This window comes from Solanum pennellii, chromosome 6 (genome assembly GCF_001406875.1).
Source record: "Solanum pennellii chromosome 6, SPENNV200".
NCBI lineage: Eukaryota > Viridiplantae > Streptophyta > Magnoliopsida > Solanales > Solanaceae > Solanum > Solanum pennellii.
Genome location: NC_028642.1, coordinates 52,290,234 through 52,310,834, shown reverse-complemented (window position 1 = coordinate 52,310,834; position 20,601 = coordinate 52,290,234). Strand labels below are relative to the sequence as shown.

Sequence of the window (20,601 nt, the reverse complement as noted above, 5' to 3'; positions counted from 1 at the left end):
AGTTTTGATTTTATCAAATCCGCAACTTCAATTTTTTTAATAAGGCCTGAAGTTGGTGTTGGTAAACTATATCAAACTTCACGGAAAATATTTCATGTATGACCTTGTGAAGGACACACTTAAAGATACAAAAGCCTGAAGTCGGACACAAATTTTTTATTTGAATAACGTATATCTAAAATTATCTCGAAAATAGAATACTTGCAATGACAAAAAAACAAGCATCAAGTTAAATGACAGCCCCAAAAACGTCTATTGGTGCACTTAGCCCCATCTTGAGGCAAGGTTTTGTTGCACATTTTTGGTTTAAAGATGACCCAAAAATACAAGCCCAATATCTTCCTCACATGGGGAAGTGTACAAAACCCATACTAGCAGAGCCCATAGTGTTAGTCACTGCAGACACTAGAAGAACATCCCACATCACGAAGTTAGAGAAGAAGCGAGTGTCTCGATCTAGCATATAATGGGCTCTAGCGCCTCAGATCAACTTACGCAGCCACGCAATGAGCACATAGCGAACTATTCTTTCGCCTTTTACTAAAGAATACCGTGTGAGCATTGCACATAGTGGCATACGCCTATTTTTGGAGGGAGAAATCCCAACAATACTAGTTCTAAATTTTTGAACGTTATCTCATTAATACTAGTCCTACATTTTTGAACGTTTTATTTATCAATGTATAATCCTATGATTGGCTTTGGGGTTGCTCTACACTTTCGAATTAATTATCATCGTAGTGTATAAATCTTCTATCAACAAGGCAAGACGAATTAATGGGTTGCTCTACACTTTCGAATTAATTATCATCGTAGTGAAGTTGAATTATAAATCTTCCGTCAACAAGGCAAGTCTACTAAAGCTTACCGGCCAAAAAAACCTTAAGAACAAGAAAGTCGACTACTATTCCATAATCAACTCTTGTTGATGAGTTGAGGTTTGTCGACAAGGCAAGTTCGCTAAAGTTTACCGGCCAAAAAAACCGTAAGAACGAGAAAGTCGATTACTATTCCATAATCAACTCTTGTTGCTGAATCGAGGGGGTGTTCAGCCAACTACTATTCCATAATCAACTCTTGTTGCTGAGTTGAGGGGGTGTTCAGCCACTTGACTGTAAGGAGAGTGGGCTTGGCTGGTACCAGGCTCTAAAAGAGTTTACGAGCTTTAAAGCTTGAACTTTCACTTACAATCCCGATTGATAGTTTTGAAGTGAAAAGTTTTTTCCTACTAAAGAGTACAAATATGCGGCCTTAGTATAGTATTAGAAAAAAAAATTAGCAGGGGTAAATGCAAAGTCTTCAATGAATACTAGAGAATTGGCCAAGTATTACTTCATTTCCTCTTAGTCAAGCTATTCCTTAGTGATTGTTCATCTTCCACTGCTCGAGGCCTTCAGAAAGTGAGCGTTTTTTTGCATTACACTTCTTCATGTCTTGGTTCACGATCGTTCTTAATAAGTCAGATAGTTGATCAAGAAAGCACCGCCCAAAGGTGCATATTGAGCCCATCCCCGGTGGCTAAAATCATCTCAAAGCCAAAGTGAAAAAACAAGCCAAGTACTTGGTTGACCGGTCAAAATATTTTTTCTAAATAAAACAATTTTTTCTTGTTTTTTTGCAAAAGAATCTTTAATTTATTTATTTATGGCATACGTTGCAACTACATGCAAGTTAGAACCACCTCTTGAGTTGGATCATTACACGCCGGAGCAAATATATTATGCATGTTATGGTGAACATGAATTTATTAAAATAATGTATTTTCGCGATTATGTTATATTATATACATATTTTTATTGGCGATATATCAAACCAAAAATTTATAAGTAATAAAAAAGAATAATTCTTTTTTTATATAAAAAAAACATATTTAACCTACCAAACATATTCTAAATAACTCTAGAGAAACTCCAGCAAATTCCATCACAAGCATTCCATTCTCCATTTTGATGGTCGGTGAATTCACATTGTAGACCAGATTAAACCCCTCATTATATAGTCACGCAGATATCACAAAATCTTTTTCTTAATCATTATTTTGTTCACAAGGGTCACCACCCAAAATGTCTTAATAAATAATAACGATCGGGGTTCACATGGATGATCATTAATATTTTGATCGATCAACTTCGAGACATTTCCAAAAAAAAAGACATGTTAGTGACAGCTAAGTTTTGTAATAAAACATCTGATTGGATATACACCTAATTACTAGTTCATATCATCTTAACTGAATACATTTAGAGGATGGAGATTATGAGTTTGATTGAATCTAGTGATTTTTACTTAAATAAGCCATTTGTATCAAGAAATTTATTGTTCATTAGATTTAGAATTCAGTTATAATCTTTTATAGTCTTCAATTTGAAATAATTTAGAATCTATAAAATTAAAATTTATAAGTAAAAATCCAATAATAGTATATATATATATAAGTAACTCATAATTTTTAAAATTTTAAGTTAGAAATCCTAGATTCGCCTCGGACAAGGAAAATAAGTATATTGGAATGAGAGAGTATAATACTCCTCCTCCAATATTATATATTTTTTTATAAAATCAAACAATAAAAATTTTAACTAATATTTTATAATATATTTTTTTATTATGTTGATATATAAACTAATATCAAATTAATATAATATAATTTAATTTTAATTATTAATCAAATTAACTTTTAAAAAAGCATTAAAACACAATACTAACATACAATTGATGGGGCATTAATTGACATGCAACATATTTTATTGTTATATTTGCAGTATATATAGGTGACAATCAAAGGACTCTTGGGGTCATCCAAAAGCAATATTCTTCTCTCTGTTAATAAATTTTTAGTCTCAAAATGCCTTGTATAGCTTTAGGACGTTTTGACGATTCGCTCAATTGTGGGTCTATTAAGGCCTATCTTGCTGAATTTATCTCCACCTTGCTTTTCGTCTTCGCCGGTGTTGGTTCTGCCATTGCCTACAGTTAATAACTATTCCTTCTTTTTTATATTTTTTTCGTCCACTTTTATAATTTGTCATGTTTGCATTTTCAATAATTAATTTGATAAAATTCACACAAATAAATTAGATTTTATTAGTTTGGTATTTTAAATAAAAAATTTAGATATTTGAAAGCTAATCAAAAAGTACTATAAATTATAAATTTTTGCATATCAATATCATGAAAAAATATATCCTGAGCTGTTGGACAAATTTTTTTTTTATAGTCTGACACTGAAAAAGGAAACTATGACAATTAAAGTAGACGAAGATAGTAATTTTTGGCACCAATTTCCATGCAACGTAACGCTATTGAACCAAAGTAGCTGATTTGGGAATTTTTGACATAGATGATTAATTATTCTGCAGATAAGTTGACAGCAGATGCTGCTCTTGATCCTGCCGGACTAGTTGCGGTAGCAGTTTGCCATGGATTTGCTCTCTTCGTGGCCGTTTCTATTGGTGCTAACATCTCCGGTGGTCACGTTAACCCCGCCGTTACTTTTGGTTTAGCTCTTGGAGGCCAAATTACCCTTCTCACCGGCCTATTTTACTGGGTTGCTCAGCTTTTGGGCGCCATTGTTGCTTGCTGCCTCCTCAAGTTTGTTGCCGGAGGATTGGTAATTAGTTTTCAAATTATGATTTAGTGAGAATTGTGATAACCAATTCCAACTTGTTTGAAACTGAAGCCGTAATTATATTTTAAAATTGAATTCAAAAATATCTAAAAAAATTTATGGTTTTATTTCTACGCAGACTGTTCCAATCCACGGTGTGGCAGCTGGTGTAGGAGCTACTGAAGGAGTTGTAATGGAAATTATCACCACATTTGCATTAGTGTACACTGTGTACGCCACAGCAGCTGACCCCAAGAAGGGATCATTGGGTACAATTGCACCTATTGCCATTGGTTTCATTGTTGGTGCTAACATTTTGGCTGCGGGCCCATTCTCCGGAGGTTCAATGAATCCAGCCCGTTCTTTTGGGCCCGCAGTTATTAGTGGCAACTTCGCTGGTAACTGGATTTATTGGGTTGGACCACTCATTGGTGGTGGCTTAGCCGGTTTAATCTATAGCAATGTGTTCATGAACTACGGTGACCATGTTCCTCTCTCTAGCGATTTCTAAAATATTGATTGTGTTTGATACCGTATTCAACTTTTGTAATAAAAGGAATAAGAAAAGTGACATTTTGCTGTTTTTTTCTGTTTTGGTTGTTAAACATTTGGTCTTGCTTAACTTCTAGCTTTTGTTGTGCATATTTGGATCCAACTTCGATGAAATGTTCGAAATAGTGTACGAAAATTTATGAGATTTTATCCATTCATTGATTATATTGTTATGCAATTTGTCTTTTGGATTCTTGTGGTACGTACTGTTTCAATAATTTTTTAGAATAAAAAATGAATATTTGTAAACCATGAGAAACCCTAATTGAAATAAAAAAAAAGTTTTTTCTTCATTGATTCACGTATACTTTCAAGAAAGGGTTATCTAGTACTACTAGTACTCCCTAGTCCTTATCATTTCTAGTACTCATGTGACGAAGTTATGTCACTAACATTCGTATATAGTTTTAAAAAGTTTTACATTACAAATAAAATGAGAAATTTTACTTAATTATTTCAAATTTTAAATGTTATTTTTCTTTTTTAAACAAACTAAAAAAATGTGTGCTGAACGAGGAGTATTATTTGTCACCAATGGTTGATGTTTGGCTTAATGATATATTCATTACTTTGTCAAATATACACTTCGTTCCAAGATCTGCTTGTCATGGTGTTGAACTTGAATGGCATCTAATGCTAGAGATGTTGTTGACTCCAATAGAAAGGGCCATAAGTATTAAAGCTTAAGTTTTTAGGTACCATAAGTTTTTGATCTTTTTAGCCTTATTTACAACTAGTAAATTCAACAAAAGATACAGTTGTATATATATGCATAATCAGCCTACTTAATGAACACAGACTTGTAAGTTGTAAAGCCAAAAATAAAAAATACAACGCTAGAGGAAGGGGTTGAACCTTCGACCTTGTGGTTAACAGCCACACGCTCTAACCAACTGAGCTACTCCAGCTGGTCGTTCCACAACTCCATAATCTTTTTATTTATATTTACAATTTACTAAAAGAATTATGCTTTTACAACAGCCAAAAAATGGAAAATGGAGATACATCTCTCTTTGTTTTTAGGTTTTTACAGGTTCAAAATTAAATTGTAGTGCCTGGAATTTGAACGTGCAACTTCAAGTTATTTTGAACACCCTTACTGACTAAGCTAACTTCTAATTTTATATTCAAAGGATTCAATATATACACATGAACAATTAAAAAAGAAATATCTTACATATACAACAACGTAAAAAAAAAAAATTAAGATGAACACACTCACCCCTGAGATCCGCCTCTGTTTACTGCAACTATCTAACAAAGAGGACTCAACTCAAGAGTACCTAAAATATATTCTTTTTGTGTCCCACGTTTGCTTATACTTTAAAAACATCCACCTGCTCCTCAGTAAAAAGAAAATGCTACTAAGAGCTCATAAGCATACACTGTACAAATATGAAAAATTGTCAGATGATTGCAAGAAATTTAGGAACTCGAAAGCTTCATTTTAAACCATGGATAAATATGAACAATTGTCAGATGACGCCTAGAGAAAATACAGTTGATCAAAAACAAAGTTGCTTTCTCTAGAACTAAATTTAGCAGGATCTGTGTGTACATGTGCTTGTGAAAAAGCGTTGTTTCTGTTTCCTCTTACTGATAGTTTCTTGCATTGGCTATTATAAGGTATATGTGCAACGCCTCTTGCCACTCTACAGAAGTTAAGCTGCACCAACACCATGATAATAAGGTTGTTTCCCGCAGCTTGCATTCACTCTACAACTTTAGAAGAAGGGTTGTCTATGCTGCTTCGAGCTTGGACTTCTTTCTTCTTCGTTCTCTTTAATTGTTTCATTAGATCAAGCCTTTCAGAAGAAAACGGAGAAGGAATCTGGGCCACAATGATTAACATATAAGCAAATGACAGGAAGGAATAATGTATAGAATGATAGATTACAGTTGATTACCAAACTTGGAACATATTTCTTGATTGCCGCTAGCATTGCTGCATGACCCACTGCGGAAACCTGATAAATTTAACACAGTGAATCTTTGAGAAGCTCTTTTATTTGTGAGAACAATAGGGGAAAAAAATTCACATTGACATTGTGAAACCATAATACAATTTTGTGGAAACGAGCGTCAATTTTTCAACTCTTTTTGGTAATCTTGAAAACCAGGATAGACATGACACATTTTCCGGATCATTTCCTTAAAAGAAGACTTTAGCATGCTTACTTTGTAGTCCTTTCAACCTCGGCATAAGTTCTATAGGTGCTAAAACATTTCTAGCATAGAGCATGAAGTTGACCAGAAGACAAGTTAATTCAGCAGAGAATATAAGCTTTGAGCAGAAGGTACGAAAGTCTGTTGTTTAATATAGTTGATCCTTACAGGGATTAGCATTAAGATGGTTATGGGAACAAGGGTAGCTATATCACCCAGCGTTCTCTTCATTTTCTTTCTCTCCCTTTTGGTGAGTTGACGGCCTTTCAACTGCTTTATAAGTAGCTCTAAAGCATCCGATACGTCTGTAAAGAGCAATTCAGTACCCATCCAGAAATCCTATAGCATATTGCAATAACAAATTAACTACTATAGGGCATACTCTTTTGATATGATTGAATAACTGGATAATAACTTACAACACTTGCAGATATCAGCTTGGTCGTAGATTTTCTTAGTAAATTTTCATGCATTGGTTTGGGTGCAGTAGAGCATTCCGACTCCACCAGTGTCACAGGGTCCATCACAGCAGAGCTGGTGGCCTGTCATTTGATAAAAGAAATTACCACTCTATAAAGGGCTTCAGAAACTGAGTGCCGAGTTAAGAGGTTGTACACAAATATTAGATGACCATTTTTTATGAATGAAGTAAGAACTTTCAACTATGCCTAGAGATGCATTTTCTTGACAGACAGTCGATATCGAGACATTTTGAACCAAGAGTGATTCACTAAAGAATAAACTCAGTATAGCAGTCCCTATTTATTAAATCTGGTGCTTGTACCTGATTCAATCTGGATCTATATTGATATATTGGCTTCTCTTTCACGTCCAATATGATGGATGAACCCATTCCACCTTTACTAAACAAAGATGCTGCCTGATCAGATGCACTTCTATCAGCAAATTTTTGCACTTCTCTGTTTAAGAGAATAGGCCACCCATCATTGGAATATTCAGCAACAGAAGATTAAATTTTATCATTAAATCCAACATACCCTGTTCTATCATAAGCTGCCCAGTAGTCCTCCAGACACACAGACAGCAGACTCTGACTAAAGAGATTGACAGAAATTAGCTTAAGAGTGAGCTACATTTATGTTGAGACTTCCAATACATACTCGGAATGAATTGATACCTCTGAAGCAAGAAGTCCAGTAACTTTGCATCTAATGGCTGCTGCGCAGAATTGTTATAGTGGGCGAATCCAGCTATAACATCATAGCATACAGTTAAAACAGTGTACAAAATTATTTCTTTTTCCGCTTGAATTGGATGTTGTTTGGATCTTCTTTTGACACAAAACTTGCTAGCAGATTCAGCATAAAAGTCGAGCCATCCAATTTCATTGGCTACTACCTGCGTGAGTTGTTTTCAGCAGCAATCGTTTATTTCTTTCATATTTTCCAAGTTATTTAAACACTTACCTCCATGAAGAGCTGATACTCAGAGAGAGTGGAGAATTCTGGATGCATAAGAAGGCTACCACATTCTAAGTAACTGCAAGGAGAAAGCGCAAAATTGTCCAATATCAACCAAATGAACAGGCCATACTGACTAGAGTAAGGAAAGTAGGCTCTCTTTTAAATACCTCAGAAAATCTCTAGTTTGCTCATCAAGATCCTTTACACCCATTTCCGAGAGGAACAATCTTGTCTCTCTTCCCAGATATGCAAAAAGTCCCAGGGTAGCTAAACTATTTTCTTGAACCTGTCAGATCTTGAAACTACAATCAGTTCAATATATAACCTTTTTTTTGTCACAATTACAAGTAACTGATGCATCCAAATTACAGAACAACCTTCATTGTCTTTTTAGCCAGGGCAAACCTTAATTCCGCCAACTAACTACTCCGTAATATTGTTAATGTCAATCTTCATTTTTTTCATAATTATAGTGTCCTGACCAACTTGCGCACATCTCTACTAATTCCACGGGATACCCTCTAACTCCCACCAGCATAGGTACAGGAAACTTTGTCCATCAAGGTTTTATGAGAAGAATCACCTGTATTTTTGCCTCCAGTGATATTTGAACTTGAGACCTCATGGTTTTTAATCAATTATTAATCTTTTTATCAAACTTATAGAGATGGGAAGAAAAAGGTGTTTATCAACTCAATCAGTCCCATGATGGAGTTTCTATAACATTAAAAGACAGACAAAATACAGAGAGAGAAAAATTGCACGTAGATGTAACCTTCTCTCTCTGAATTCAAGACCTAAACACAGTTCAATGACAGAGTTACGTCGAGATATCATATATTTGGACCTATTCCACAGGTTTTGTTCAACAGTAAAAAAGAGATCATTCACAGAATTAATCTGCTACAAACCAATTAGTAAATGCTAACCTTGTCGTGAAAATTATGCTTGTCTGCAATCACATTTTCTCTGTGAAATGCATTACTGAGTTTTCGTTGAACCAATCCTATCCAAAATTCTACATCTTCAATATTGTTACTTGGCAGAACTTTTCTACCAAAATGGAACAAGAAGTCTTCTTCGAATCCAGCCTCAGTAGCTAAATAGTGCAATTTATCAATTGAAACAAGTCTATGTGACAAGTTCATGAGCTCTACTAGAGCATCTTCAACTGAAGCTGAACACAACGGACAAGAAACTCGTCCTGAACCTAATTTCCGTACTGCTGTGCAACAACTTATTGCCAAGATATTTCCTGCAACACCACTGCATAGTTCTGTATGAGATGTTTTATCAACTGAGATATGACGAACATGTGCAATATCAATCAGAAGATTACTGTTCAAGAGCATTCAGTTGCATCATGAAGACAGCTAATATAACCTGATAACAAAAAAATGGTCTTTAAGGACATACCTTCCTGCATAGTCCACAGACCATTTCTTGAATAGGGGAATGAACATTCCTGCAATCCGTGGCAACTCCAGTGTTCTAAACCATTGCACCAGCTTCGGATTCCTCAAATTCAACTGACTTTCAATGCGCTCTCCAAGAAAGTCGGTGATTGGGGATAAACTGATGTAAAAGAAGGAGGAGGACATGAAAATAAGAAAAAAGAAAAAATTGTCAAATTGTGACATGCAGTTTCCTTCTCCATATATAGAAGACACACAAACACATAGGAGTGCATGATGTGGGTTCCACAACAAATATTATCAAAGGAAAAATAAAAACTGAGTGAACCAGAAATTGATAAGCTTAACACTTAAACTACATAACAATACACTAATGTCTATTTGTGGAAAAGTTCAAGATAGTCAAACTTACATTTCATGAACAGAAGAAACATTGTTGCTGCGTTTGCGAGAAAGAAACACTTCCACTTCTATTGCTGCTTTGAACAAAGCATAAATTGCTACCTGTGAAGCAGCACATGTTTTTATTTGTCGCATATGTTACAAAGTTCGCAAATTTATCGATTATTATAGTTATGAGCTAAGGGGGTCGTTTGGTTGGAAACAAGTTATCCCAGGATAACTTATCCTTGGACTTATCCTGGGTTAGCTATCCTGGAATAACTTATCCCACCATGTATATGGGATAACTTATCCCATCACTATGATATAAATGGTGGGATAAGTTATTTCATACATGGCAACCAAACAAGATACAAAAACTTTATCCCAACACTATTTTCTTATCCCATCACTATTTATTTCTATCCCTCACACCAAACGACCCCTAAGTGTTTTAATATGGAAGCTCAATTGATGTTAACCTTCACAGTTTAAAACTGAACCACAAAATGCAGTGTCAGAAATCTCTACTAGCAGAAATGCAGGTTGTACTTCCATACCTGATATGCGATGCTTTTATGCCAGGCATGCACATCCACCCCAACCCATGCCATTGCAAGCTCAGGCCCATTTTTAGCCAATTCAAGGGTCTGTACTGCAACTGAAAAGCTTCTTGCAGATTCATGCAGTACCCAGACAAGACAATTGACTCGGCTGAATTCCATCTCATCCCTGTGACTACTGGTTATAGAAGACTCCACCATAATAATGTTTTGGTCAGGGTTGCCTGCAGCTGCCACTGATCCTAGTGCTTCTGAAGGAATGCATTTCACTGGAATCTTTTGGGACAATGATTCAGAAAGATGTCCTTGCAAAATGACGTATTTTACACAGCCAAAACTCTGCTCATTCACATTAATATTAGATGAACACAGTTTCTTAGAACCAGATTTTGCAAAGTTCCATGATCTGACAATTTCTCTGCAGCACAGAAAATCCATCAGGGAAATTCTATTTAATGGCTGAAATATGAAGAATTCAGACGTCTCAAGGACGTTGTAATCTACCTTTGTATACTGACAAATATCTATGATTTAGAGATTCTGATGGTGATTTCAGTTTAAGAACCCCAGACCTAGTAGACTTTCTTGGACCTTTTAAAGATGGTGTTTATAGTCTCCTGACTAAACTCCTCTAAGGTTAGCAGTTAATTTGTTAGGATGATTTGCACTCCCCTCACACACAATTTTAGACAACTAAACTGAACTGGTTAAGTGGAATTTATCACTGGATGAAGGACAATCATCTAAGAAGCATCAAATCTAGCATTTGTCATTTTGGATGATAGTAAAACCTTTTCCTTCCTTCTTGAATTGTATACACTTGAAGACTTATTCACATTGCACTTGTTATTAAAAATCAATCAATAATACTCCAGACCAAGCAAGTTGTGGTTGACATACATGTTCTCTATATCCACGCCATTCTAATTTGGACACACTTCATGTAAATATTAGTAACTAAATCATCTTTCAAGGTAAATAAGGAGTTCTCTAAAAGTAGATTTTCCCAAAATCTCACACTCATCTCTACACTGATATACAAGTCTAACACAAACAAGAATACCTTGCCAAACTAGATTGAAGTGTAAAACAACTAATACCAACTAGTTGATACTATATTGACCATTTGTTTTCACTGTGTTATGTTCTTGAGCAATCTTCCTCAGTCTATTTTCTACATGTACTTGTCCCCTTTAGCAAACGTGATCATTTCTAATTCGTCCAATCTAGTATGATCACACATTCATCGATCTTAAAAGCCCAACATTCCTTCCCACATAATATTAAATGGTTCACAATCATTCGATAGAACTTGACATTCACTTTTTTAGAAACCTCTTAAGTCACTCCTCCATTTGAGCCAATCTTCTTTGATTGTACCAATACATTTTCTGAATAAATTGATTTACATAATTAACAAAACAAAAAAGGGAATAGAAAGATTGATGCTTTATATTTTAGTTATAACATCTATTCCTACAAGATATGTGTAGAGAAATGAATTTGGGGTCTAACTCAACTCCAAAAGCTAGCTCAAGAATGGAAGGATTGCTGATTTCAGTGTCTCGACTTAAAATTCCCATTCCCTTATCTCACGGAACAAGAACAAATCCACAAATATACTCCACCATTAACTAATGTTTATTAATTCCCCAAACACAGACTGGGCATTCACTCCCCCGCCCCCCAAATGAATCTGATGTACTAAAAGGCAAAAGCTTCAACAACAAATCGACATTACTCGATTAAGAAATACAAAGGTGCAAATCGTTCGCGTTGACTCTTCCAGATTTGAGGATTCAACAATTCGATGCATACAAGTAAAGATAAAAGAGAAAATTTTGGGAGAGAACTTACTGATTGTGTAAACTGGAAATTCGGAGAGCGAAAAGGGAAGCCATTGAAAAGGCGAGGAAAAAGGAAAGAAGAAAATGGATAGGGGTGAAAAGGGAGTATTTAAAAGCGAAGCCATCGAGGTAGAGAGAGAAATAAATCTGCAAATTGACATATTTGGCAGTTCAATACCTAAATCCAACTTGGGATTTAGCTCCAACCAGCTACCCCCAAATTCAATTTAGTTTGTTACGAGGAAAATCGACGGTATCTCTAATTAAGAAGTGGCACAAACTCTATCGATTTATTTTGTTTGATTAAATTTAAATTTATATTAAAAAATTAAATTAAAATAAATTAAAATAAAAAAAAATATAAATTTATATTAAAAAGTCTACATCTTTATATGAATGAGTCAGGAAAGGAAAAGTACATCATAATCTTTGTTAGTGGGTAACTTTGAATTGCTATATTTTTTTTGTCCTAATTTATGTCATATGCTTTTTAATAAGACAGAGAATATTGTTGTTAGAAAGTTAAAGAAAATTATGACCAAAAATAAATCAAAGATGCGTGTGGGTTACAAACTATCATATTAAAGGTAAAATAAAATAGTTTATTTTAAAAAAAGTGAAGTGCATCACATCACAAAAGTATAATAATTTTTAAATAAATTTGTGAATATAGTAAATTTTATGTAATTGTTACGTATGGAACTTATATTTTAAGAGGTTTAAAATACTTGAGTTACATAGTAAAATTTACTATCATGATATTTATGTTATGAAAAAGAAATGGAGAAAAAAGGGTTATTTGTACTTAGAGTGAGCTTGTGAATTATAAATGAAGAGAAAGTGTAAAAAAAGATAAGCAATTATATGGTGCTCAAAACTTAAATGCGCAAGAAAGACGCACAATGTCAAAACTTCCAATGATTTAAGTTAATTTTTAGTGTTGATGATGCTCACGACAAGTTATATAGTAGAAAAATAAAAACAAACATATAGAGAATCATGATCATTAGTATTATAACACAATTATTGAAACGGGCTTGTGACAATTGACAAATCAAAATAAAAGGTGATTTTTTTTTCAAAAACAAAAATCAAAGAAGGTAAAAAGTAATTTGGTAGAAAAGATAATATTTTTTTGAAAAATATGTATTGATATTTTTTCTTAATTTTTAGTGTTTAATGCTATACCAAATATATTTATATGGTACTTTTAAGTAACTTTATATATGAAGGTGCGGGGTGGGGTGGGTGGTGGGTGGGGGATCAATGTACAGAATATGCATACTGGCTAAGAAAATAGGGAAAATTGTATATAATAGCAAACTAATAACCTAAAATAAATGGAATAGCTAGGGTTTGATTTATTTGTGCTCCATAGCAAACGTTAGCTAAAATTTGCCAGCGTCTCTCTTCCAGAAATCTCGCTCGCCACTCTCCATTCTCGCTCGCTTTATACACAGAAGTGTATAATTCTGTTTCTGTTTTGTATAAAGCGAGAGAAATTTGTATGTACACATGCATAAATATATATCTTCGTGTTATACACTTAATTATACAATTTACAAACATTTTACTTCAAAAATTGCAGAGAAAAAGGTCAACGAATTATACAATTGCGAATTATACAATTGCAGTGAAATACAATTTTCTCTAGCTTTATACAACAGAAGTGTATATATTGTGTTTCTGTTTTTGTATAAAGCGAGAGAAAAACATATATCTTCTTGCTATACACTTAATATTGCAGCGAAATAGGCAATGAATTATACAATTGTGCATTATACAATTGCAGTGAAATAGGATAGCGAATTATACAATTGCAGCGAAATAGGCCAGCGAATCATACAATTTAGGCCAGCGAATTATACACTTGTGTATGTATAGCGAATTATACAGTTTTATGTTTGCTATGGAGCGCAATTATGCAAAGTTTGCTATAACATACAAATATGAATTTTTTGTTTGCTGTATGTGAAAGTTGCCCAAAAAAATATACGGTGAATTCATTATGCTATTTGCGTAAAGATCCTTTAGTGTTTCCTAGAGGATTTCGGCCTATTTTCTCTTTGGGCCTTTTTAACTATAAATAATGAAGCGTCTATTTTGGGTCCAGCTTCTAAGGCCTTTTCTAGTAGCCCAAATTTCCTTAATCTTTTTACCCATCTTTTATTTAGGAAAATTATGTGATTAAGCAAATTTATACTATTAAATTACTCATCATAGTTATAATTTATTATAATTATCATTCACGATTAATATTATACATTAATTACGTGGGTTGACTTCGAATTTGTATAATTAGTCACGCTTGTATATGTATAATTCGCCAGAATATACAAATACATATGTATAATATTATCTACCAATATACATATACAATTCATGACTCTCCCACTATCTGTCCTCTCTCGCTCGTCTCTCTCCTCCCTCTCTCAATCTCTCTCGCCTCTCTCCTCCCTCTCCCAATCTCACTTGCCATATATACAAATGCATATATATAATATACAATTCACCTCTCTCCCAGTCTATGCCCTCTTTCGCTCGCCTCTCTTCTACCTCTCCCAATCTCGCTCGCCTTCTCCTCCCCCTCCCAGTCTCGCTCGCTTCTCTCCTCCCTCTCCCAATCTGCTTGCCATATATGCATATACATATGTATAAAATACAATTATCTAACCGATATACATATATAATTCACCTTTCTCCCACTCTTTTTTTTTTCTCTCTCCTCTCTCCCCAGTTTTGCTCGCCTCTTATCCTCCATATAACATATAGCTACGAATTATATTATCAAATTATAGCTATAATTAATAGTTAAGATATTTTTAAGTGATTATATGTGAAAGTTATCAGTTTATTTTGCCGGCCCTTACCTCATCAATTGTTAACAAAATGATTGCGACTTTGGCATAGTATAATGCCTGTTGGTTGGTGTAAGGCCGTTTGGATTAATACGTTCAAGACAAGTGTCACTTTTCTCGAAGTATCTTGCTACTGAAAAATAAACAAGTTTTTGTGCTATGACTATCACAAGAATGTCATAAGTAGAATAGGGAAAAAGAGAGGATTGTTACAGAATGACTTCCATTTTTGCTTTTTGTTACCTTTGGATAATGATGAACCTGGTCCAAAATTAGTATTTTTAACAGTACTAGTACTACACTTTATTACTCTAGCTCCTTTTTGTAGGGTTATAATATTTGAAGTTAAGTTTAAAAAGATTATTTCAATGTTGAAGTTGTATTTGAACATATATTAATTTTAAAAAATAAAAAATAATTTTATGAAACGAGTCAAAATTACTTTAAAATTAGTAACTCATCTTCCATTTTCCTTTTCAAAAAATCAGTGCAATTTATGCACACGCAATTTTGCCAAACGGCTACTTATTAGTTTCATTAATCATCGATCAAAGGGGAGCATAAGCAAGTTCAGTGGTAGAAATCTCTGTAATCGATGGGAACCTCGAAGCTGTCTGGGGCAGGAGAAAACTCATAAGTCAACTAAACATTCATCCGTCACCAACTGTGACGTGCTATTTAATTTTTAAACAAATAAAAGATATATGTTGTAAAATAATGTACACGGAAAACTGCGAAACTATTAGCTACTTTAATATTTATAGATTCGAACGGTGAAAATAATATCTTTTAAAATATAAAATAATATTGCATACAGTAGATTCCCTTTGTGATCCAATTATTTTCCCCGTAGTTAATGTCTTTTAAATGTTGCTAAAGAAAATAGTCTTTTCATTTTCACAAAATAAGAAAAAAATATGCATGCTTATATTCTATCCTCTCATATTGGACTAGTGAAATTATATTTTAATATTTTATTATTATTATCGTTTAGAATAAATAAATGAGGCTTATTTAAATTAGAGAAAGTAGGAGGTGGCCTTTCACCAATATAAGGAGATGGGTCATGTTGTGATTTTAAAGTTGAGCACGTGTTAAGGGACAAATAGAGATGTCAATATGGGCTAGCCCACCCCATCTGGGCTAACCCATACAGGCTTTGACATTTTACGGGTCAGGCCAGGCTAACCCATTTTTGGTGTGGGCCATAAAATGGTCGGCCCAGCCCACAAGTACGTGGGCTACAGGCTTGCCGGGCCAGCTCACTTTTTAAAAGATTATATTTTTTTTATAATTATTAAATTAAGTTATAAATTATAATTTAAAAATATTATCATAAATAACGACAAAACAATATTACATTATGGTAGGACTCATTTGTTTTTGAATCTTAATCATTCAGATTTGCCTCATGTATTTGTTTTTAAGAACTGATCTTAATTATTCAGATTTAGTTCATTAAGTTCGTTTGTTTTATTTTCTTATAAGCCTCTTAATGGGTCTAGATATATCTGAATGAATCAGATCTGTAACACACCCTTAACACTATTCAGACTAAAAAATAAGACTCTTATCTTAATTCAACTAAATCACAACAAATCATAAAAGTTGTTTTCTTATTTAATTAATATTTAATTACATGCTTGCCATTATAATTTTCTTTATTCATATTAACTTAATATACATCTTTTACTTTCATAAATTAATCAATATATTTGAATTGATAAGCACTTTCATGATATAATATTTAGCACAGTTCAAAAAATAAGAAAGTATTAGTTATTTCATCGATAACAATAATAAATTTCTAAAATAAAATAAAATAAAATATTTTTCTAAACTATATATTTACTACTCTATATAAACTATTTTAAATTGCATTATATTAGATTCTCAAAGTATTTTGAGTGCAAAAAATAGTCATATTAATGATGTAACTTGATGTTGAGTTCTTAAAAGATAAATCATATTACCTTGTTACGGTAAAAAATGTTCAAAATATTATTTTATATGGAAAAAAAACTATTTTACTAACAAGGTTTTGATAATATTTTATTGATATAATGTTTAATTTCATATGTGCATTCATATATTGAAAACAAACTGTCCCAATAATTTATTGTTCACATTCAGAGACAATATTTTAATATTCAGATGTTTATTCAGATTTACACATCTAGATCTTAATGCAAATCTTAATATTTAAGCGCGTATTCAAATTCAGACGTCTTAATCTTAATGGAAACAAATGAGACCTTAATGTCACTACTTGTTAATCAAATTCACAAATAAAATTATCTTTATAATATTTAGGAAAAATGCACAAGTGCCCCCAAGACTATGACCGAAATCACAAAGACACACCTTACTAAGGTGGTATTACCCCCCTGAACTTTTTTTTTTGTAATTTTGTTTACCTCTTTGACTTACGTGGCATTCAAATATCTCCGACGCGCCTCAATTGCGTGGAGTCACATAGAGCGCCACATAAGACAAAAGGTGTATAAAATTACAAAAAAGAAAATTCAGGGGGTAATAGGACCTTAGTTTAGTTAAGGTGTGTCTCTGGGATTTTGGTCATAGTCTAGGGGGTACTTGTGTATTTTCCTTGATATTTATTAATTTTTTTTTTCAACTAAAAGTATAAATATGTAAATAGAAATATTAAACTAATTGTATTGATTTTGGACTCTCTTTATTTTTAAATTTTAATATTATATTATATTTTTAATTAATTTTTATTGGCCCACGGGCCAGCCCTACCGATATTTCTCAACCCCCCAAATGAGCAGGCTTATTCAGGCCAGGCTAAAAAGCCCTTTTCTTAAATGGGCTCCAAAAATCTTAGTCCACTCCTATTAAATCCCGAGTTAGGCCAGGCCGGCCCAACGAGCCTAGCCCATATTGACGGCTCTAGGGACAAAGTATGATGGTTGCATCTATGTACAAATAAAAGAAGAGTACGTGGATGATTTTAATTTACAAGCTATAAATAACTACATTTAAGAACATGGACTTTTATTGAGCTTTTTTGGGACCCTTTTTAGCATGATAGTGACTATACCTTCTTGTTGGTTAGTTTTCTAAAATAATGCTTTGGGACTTTGGAAGGTTTTCATCTTCACTAATGGAAGAAATAATGCAGTATGGAAAAAAAATAAAAATATTCCATCAATTTTATTATTTTTAAATTAAAAATGTTAATGCTATTTTTTTCATGTTTTATTGTTAATGACGATCAAAAATTCATATATTTTATTTATAATTACAAAATATGAACTTTTTATTTCTCTTAAATTCGTTGTCCAGAAAAATTCTGATATTTAAAATGAAATATATGGAGTGTATTACTAGGTTAAACTAAAAGTAGTTATGATAATCAATTATTCATAAAAGGGAAAAGGGTCTGATATACCCCTCAACTTTGCCATTTGGAGCTGATATACCCCTCGTTATAAAAGTGGCTCATATATGCCTTTACCGTTATACAAACGACTCACATATACCCCTGCCGTTACAAAATGACTCACATATACCCTTCATTTAACGGAAGTTAAAAGATTAGTTTTAAATTTATATTTATTACTTCTAATTTTTTTAAAAAAAAATTATTTAGGGGTATATATGATTCTTCTATCAAAGTTCAAGGTATATTTTAATTTTTTTCATACATAAATTATTTTTTGACTTCTTTTATTATAATTATTTGAGTTTCTTATTCTTATTTTTTTTTCTTTCATTCCTTAGTTTAAAGAAGAAAAAATTAAACTATTTTTTTTGTGTGTACTGTAATTTAATTTCGTATTCGAAGAAAAAATTTGATCATCTACAATAAGTTTTACAAGAATATTAGTGAAACATAAATAAATTTGATTATCAAAATAATAATTATAAATTAGTCATTAATACAAAAAAAAGTCAAAAAAAATATGTTTGACGAGGATTAAATTTACTCATATGGTATTATATTTTTTAGAAAAAAATAATAAAAATTTAGACTAAATAATTTTTTTTTCATTTCCGTTAGAGGAAAAGGGTATATGTGAGCCATTTGTTTACAAGTAGGGGTATATATGAGTCACTTTCATAACAAGGAGTATATCAGCTCTAAATGACAAAGTTGAGGGGTATATCAGACCCTTTTTCCTTCATAAAAAAAAAGTGAGATTAACTAGACAAAAAAACATGATAGGTTACTTATTAAAATACGCTAATAAATTTAGAAGTACTTTACAGTTTAAACAATCAATGTGTATATTTTAAACTAATTTAAATCATTTTTTGATATTATTAAAGATGCATTGGTAGTTGGTTGGTTAATCATCAATTCATCATCGGTATTTTTAATAGAAATAAAGTATTATTTTAACGTTCAAAGTAAACCGTACAACAAATTTAATAACCTAAACCTAATATTTTACGTATTGTTCGTCTACATTACAGACGTTCTTTGTAATTTGACAAGTAATAATTCTCTACACTTGACATATATAAATATATATATTAAGCTTGTTCAGCATGTATGATAATGAAGTCCATTTCTCTCTAAAGAAAAACACACTCCAATTTCCTCTCTCCAAAAAATACTTCAATTTTTGTCCTTTTTTCATATTTCATTCCCATTCTTCTCTAAAGTAGAAATTGACACATTTGATTATTTTTTTTCCCCTGTTTTCATAAAGGAACTCTTCGATCCGAATATACTAGTATATCAGAATCCAATTGATCATAAATATTTCTCGCTCTCCTTTGATTTATTTTTTTGTTCTTTCTTCTCAACTTCTATTTTATGGTAATTTGTATTTATAATTGTAGGATTAAAGTTAAAGTGTTTACTATTCGAAGAATTTATACTAATTAAATGTCGAAGCGAATAAGAGAGAGTGATGAAAAAGGGAATAAACACCCAATTTATAGAGGAGTTCGTATGCGAAGTTGGGGAAAATGGGTGTCTGAAATTCGCGAACCGCGTAAAAAGTCACGCATTTGGCTCGGGACTTATCCAACTGCAGAAATGGCGGCTAGAGCACACGACGTCGCTGCATTGAGCATAAAAAAGGACTCATCGATTTTAAATTTCCCTCACCTAATTGACTCATTGCCTCGCCCAATTTCACTCTCACCGAGAGATGTTCAAGCTGCTGCAGCTGAAGCAGCTGCAATGGAGGATCTAAATTATGTCTCTTCATCATCCTCTGTTAGTTCAATTGACAAAATCACGTCGGCGTCGGAGGAACTGGGTGAAATTATAGAGCTTCCAAGATTGGACGGAAGTTTTGAGTCGGAAAAATCGAAGACCGAATTGAAGATTAGTGAATCAGTTGACGGGTGGCTGTACCCACCGTGGTGGGCATCAGATGGCGACTTTGATGGGTATCTTTTTGAGCAAGATGCTGTTGGAAACAGTTTAATTCTAAGCAACTTTGAAATGATGAAATAAGAAACATTTGTGTGATTTTTTTTCTTTTTTTAGACCTTTGGATTATGTTTATGTATATACATAATATAAATAAAAATAAAAATATTTATTAGTTAGTATATTATTATGTGTAATTTTTATAGCATATTTCAAATCAGATTTAAAAATTTATTTTTAAATATTTGTTTGATCATGAATTTTTTATTCAAGTAATTTTTATCGTGATTTCCTATAGGTAAACATATCTAACATAATTTTAAATTTTAAAAATTACGATTTTAAATTTTAAATTTTAACATCAAGTGTACCAATAGCTTTGAACAGTCTTAACTTTTTGCTTACTTCATCAACTTTACCTTCATTACGCAA

The 20,601-nt window shown here is 32.7% G+C and overlaps 3 protein-coding genes and 2 non-coding genes across 8 annotated transcripts; 3 read left to right on the top strand and 2 right to left on the bottom strand.

Moving 5' to 3' along the window:
- The first annotated feature begins 497 nt into the window (after nt 1-497).
- Nucleotides 498-613, top strand: LOC114077732. Its single transcript, XR_003579101.1, has one exon. It is a non-coding gene; the product is annotated as a U5 spliceosomal RNA (small nuclear RNA).
- Nucleotides 614-2,796: 2,183 nt separating this feature from the next.
- Nucleotides 2,797-4,332, top strand: LOC107022564 (aquaporin TIP2-1). Its single transcript, XM_015223151.2, has 3 exons — nt 2,797-2,972; nt 3,360-3,610; nt 3,747-4,332. The coding sequence occupies exons 1-3, from the start codon at nt 2,846-2,848 to the stop codon at nt 4,116-4,118; spliced, it is 750 nt and encodes a 249-aa protein (XP_015078637.1). The 5' UTR covers nt 2,797-2,845; the 3' UTR covers nt 4,119-4,332.
- Nucleotides 4,333-4,993: 661 nt separating this feature from the next.
- TRNAN-GUU lies at nt 4,994-5,067 on the bottom strand. The gene has a single exon. It is a non-coding gene; the product is annotated as a tRNA-Asn (tRNA).
- Nucleotides 5,068-5,574: 507 nt separating this feature from the next.
- LOC107022433 lies at nt 5,575-12,143 on the bottom strand. 4 transcript variants are annotated; one of them, XM_027918002.1, is made up of 14 exons: nt 11,966-12,140; nt 10,106-10,526; nt 9,577-9,668; nt 9,166-9,324; nt 8,679-9,015; nt 7,917-8,035; nt 7,753-7,825; nt 7,464-7,684; nt 7,324-7,380; nt 7,110-7,245; nt 6,745-6,867; nt 6,494-6,664; nt 6,072-6,126; nt 5,575-5,990 (listed from the first exon to the last, which is right to left on the bottom strand). In XM_027918002.1, the coding sequence occupies exons 1-14, from the start codon at nt 12,007-12,009 to the stop codon at nt 5,968-5,970; spliced, it is 2,031 nt and encodes a 676-aa protein (XP_027773803.1). In that variant the 5' UTR covers nt 12,010-12,140; the 3' UTR covers nt 5,575-5,967. The 4 variants fall into 4 exon arrangements, 3 of the variants coding, with proteins under 3 accessions (XP_027773803.1, XP_027773802.1, XP_027773804.1); XM_027918001.1 differs by having other exon boundaries at nt 6,067-6,126; nt 11,966-12,137; XM_027918003.1 differs by lacking the exon at nt 11,966-12,140 and adding an exon at nt 10,613-11,919 and having other exon boundaries at nt 6,067-6,126.
- Nucleotides 12,144-19,291: 7,148 nt separating this feature from the next.
- Nucleotides 19,292-20,351, top strand: LOC107022560 (dehydration-responsive element-binding protein 3-like). The gene has a single exon (XM_015223148.2). The coding sequence runs from the start codon at nt 19,675-19,677 to the stop codon at nt 20,251-20,253; it is 579 nt and encodes a 192-aa protein (XP_015078634.1). The 5' UTR covers nt 19,292-19,674; the 3' UTR covers nt 20,254-20,351.
- The last annotated feature ends 250 nt before the right edge of the window (nt 20,352-20,601 follow it).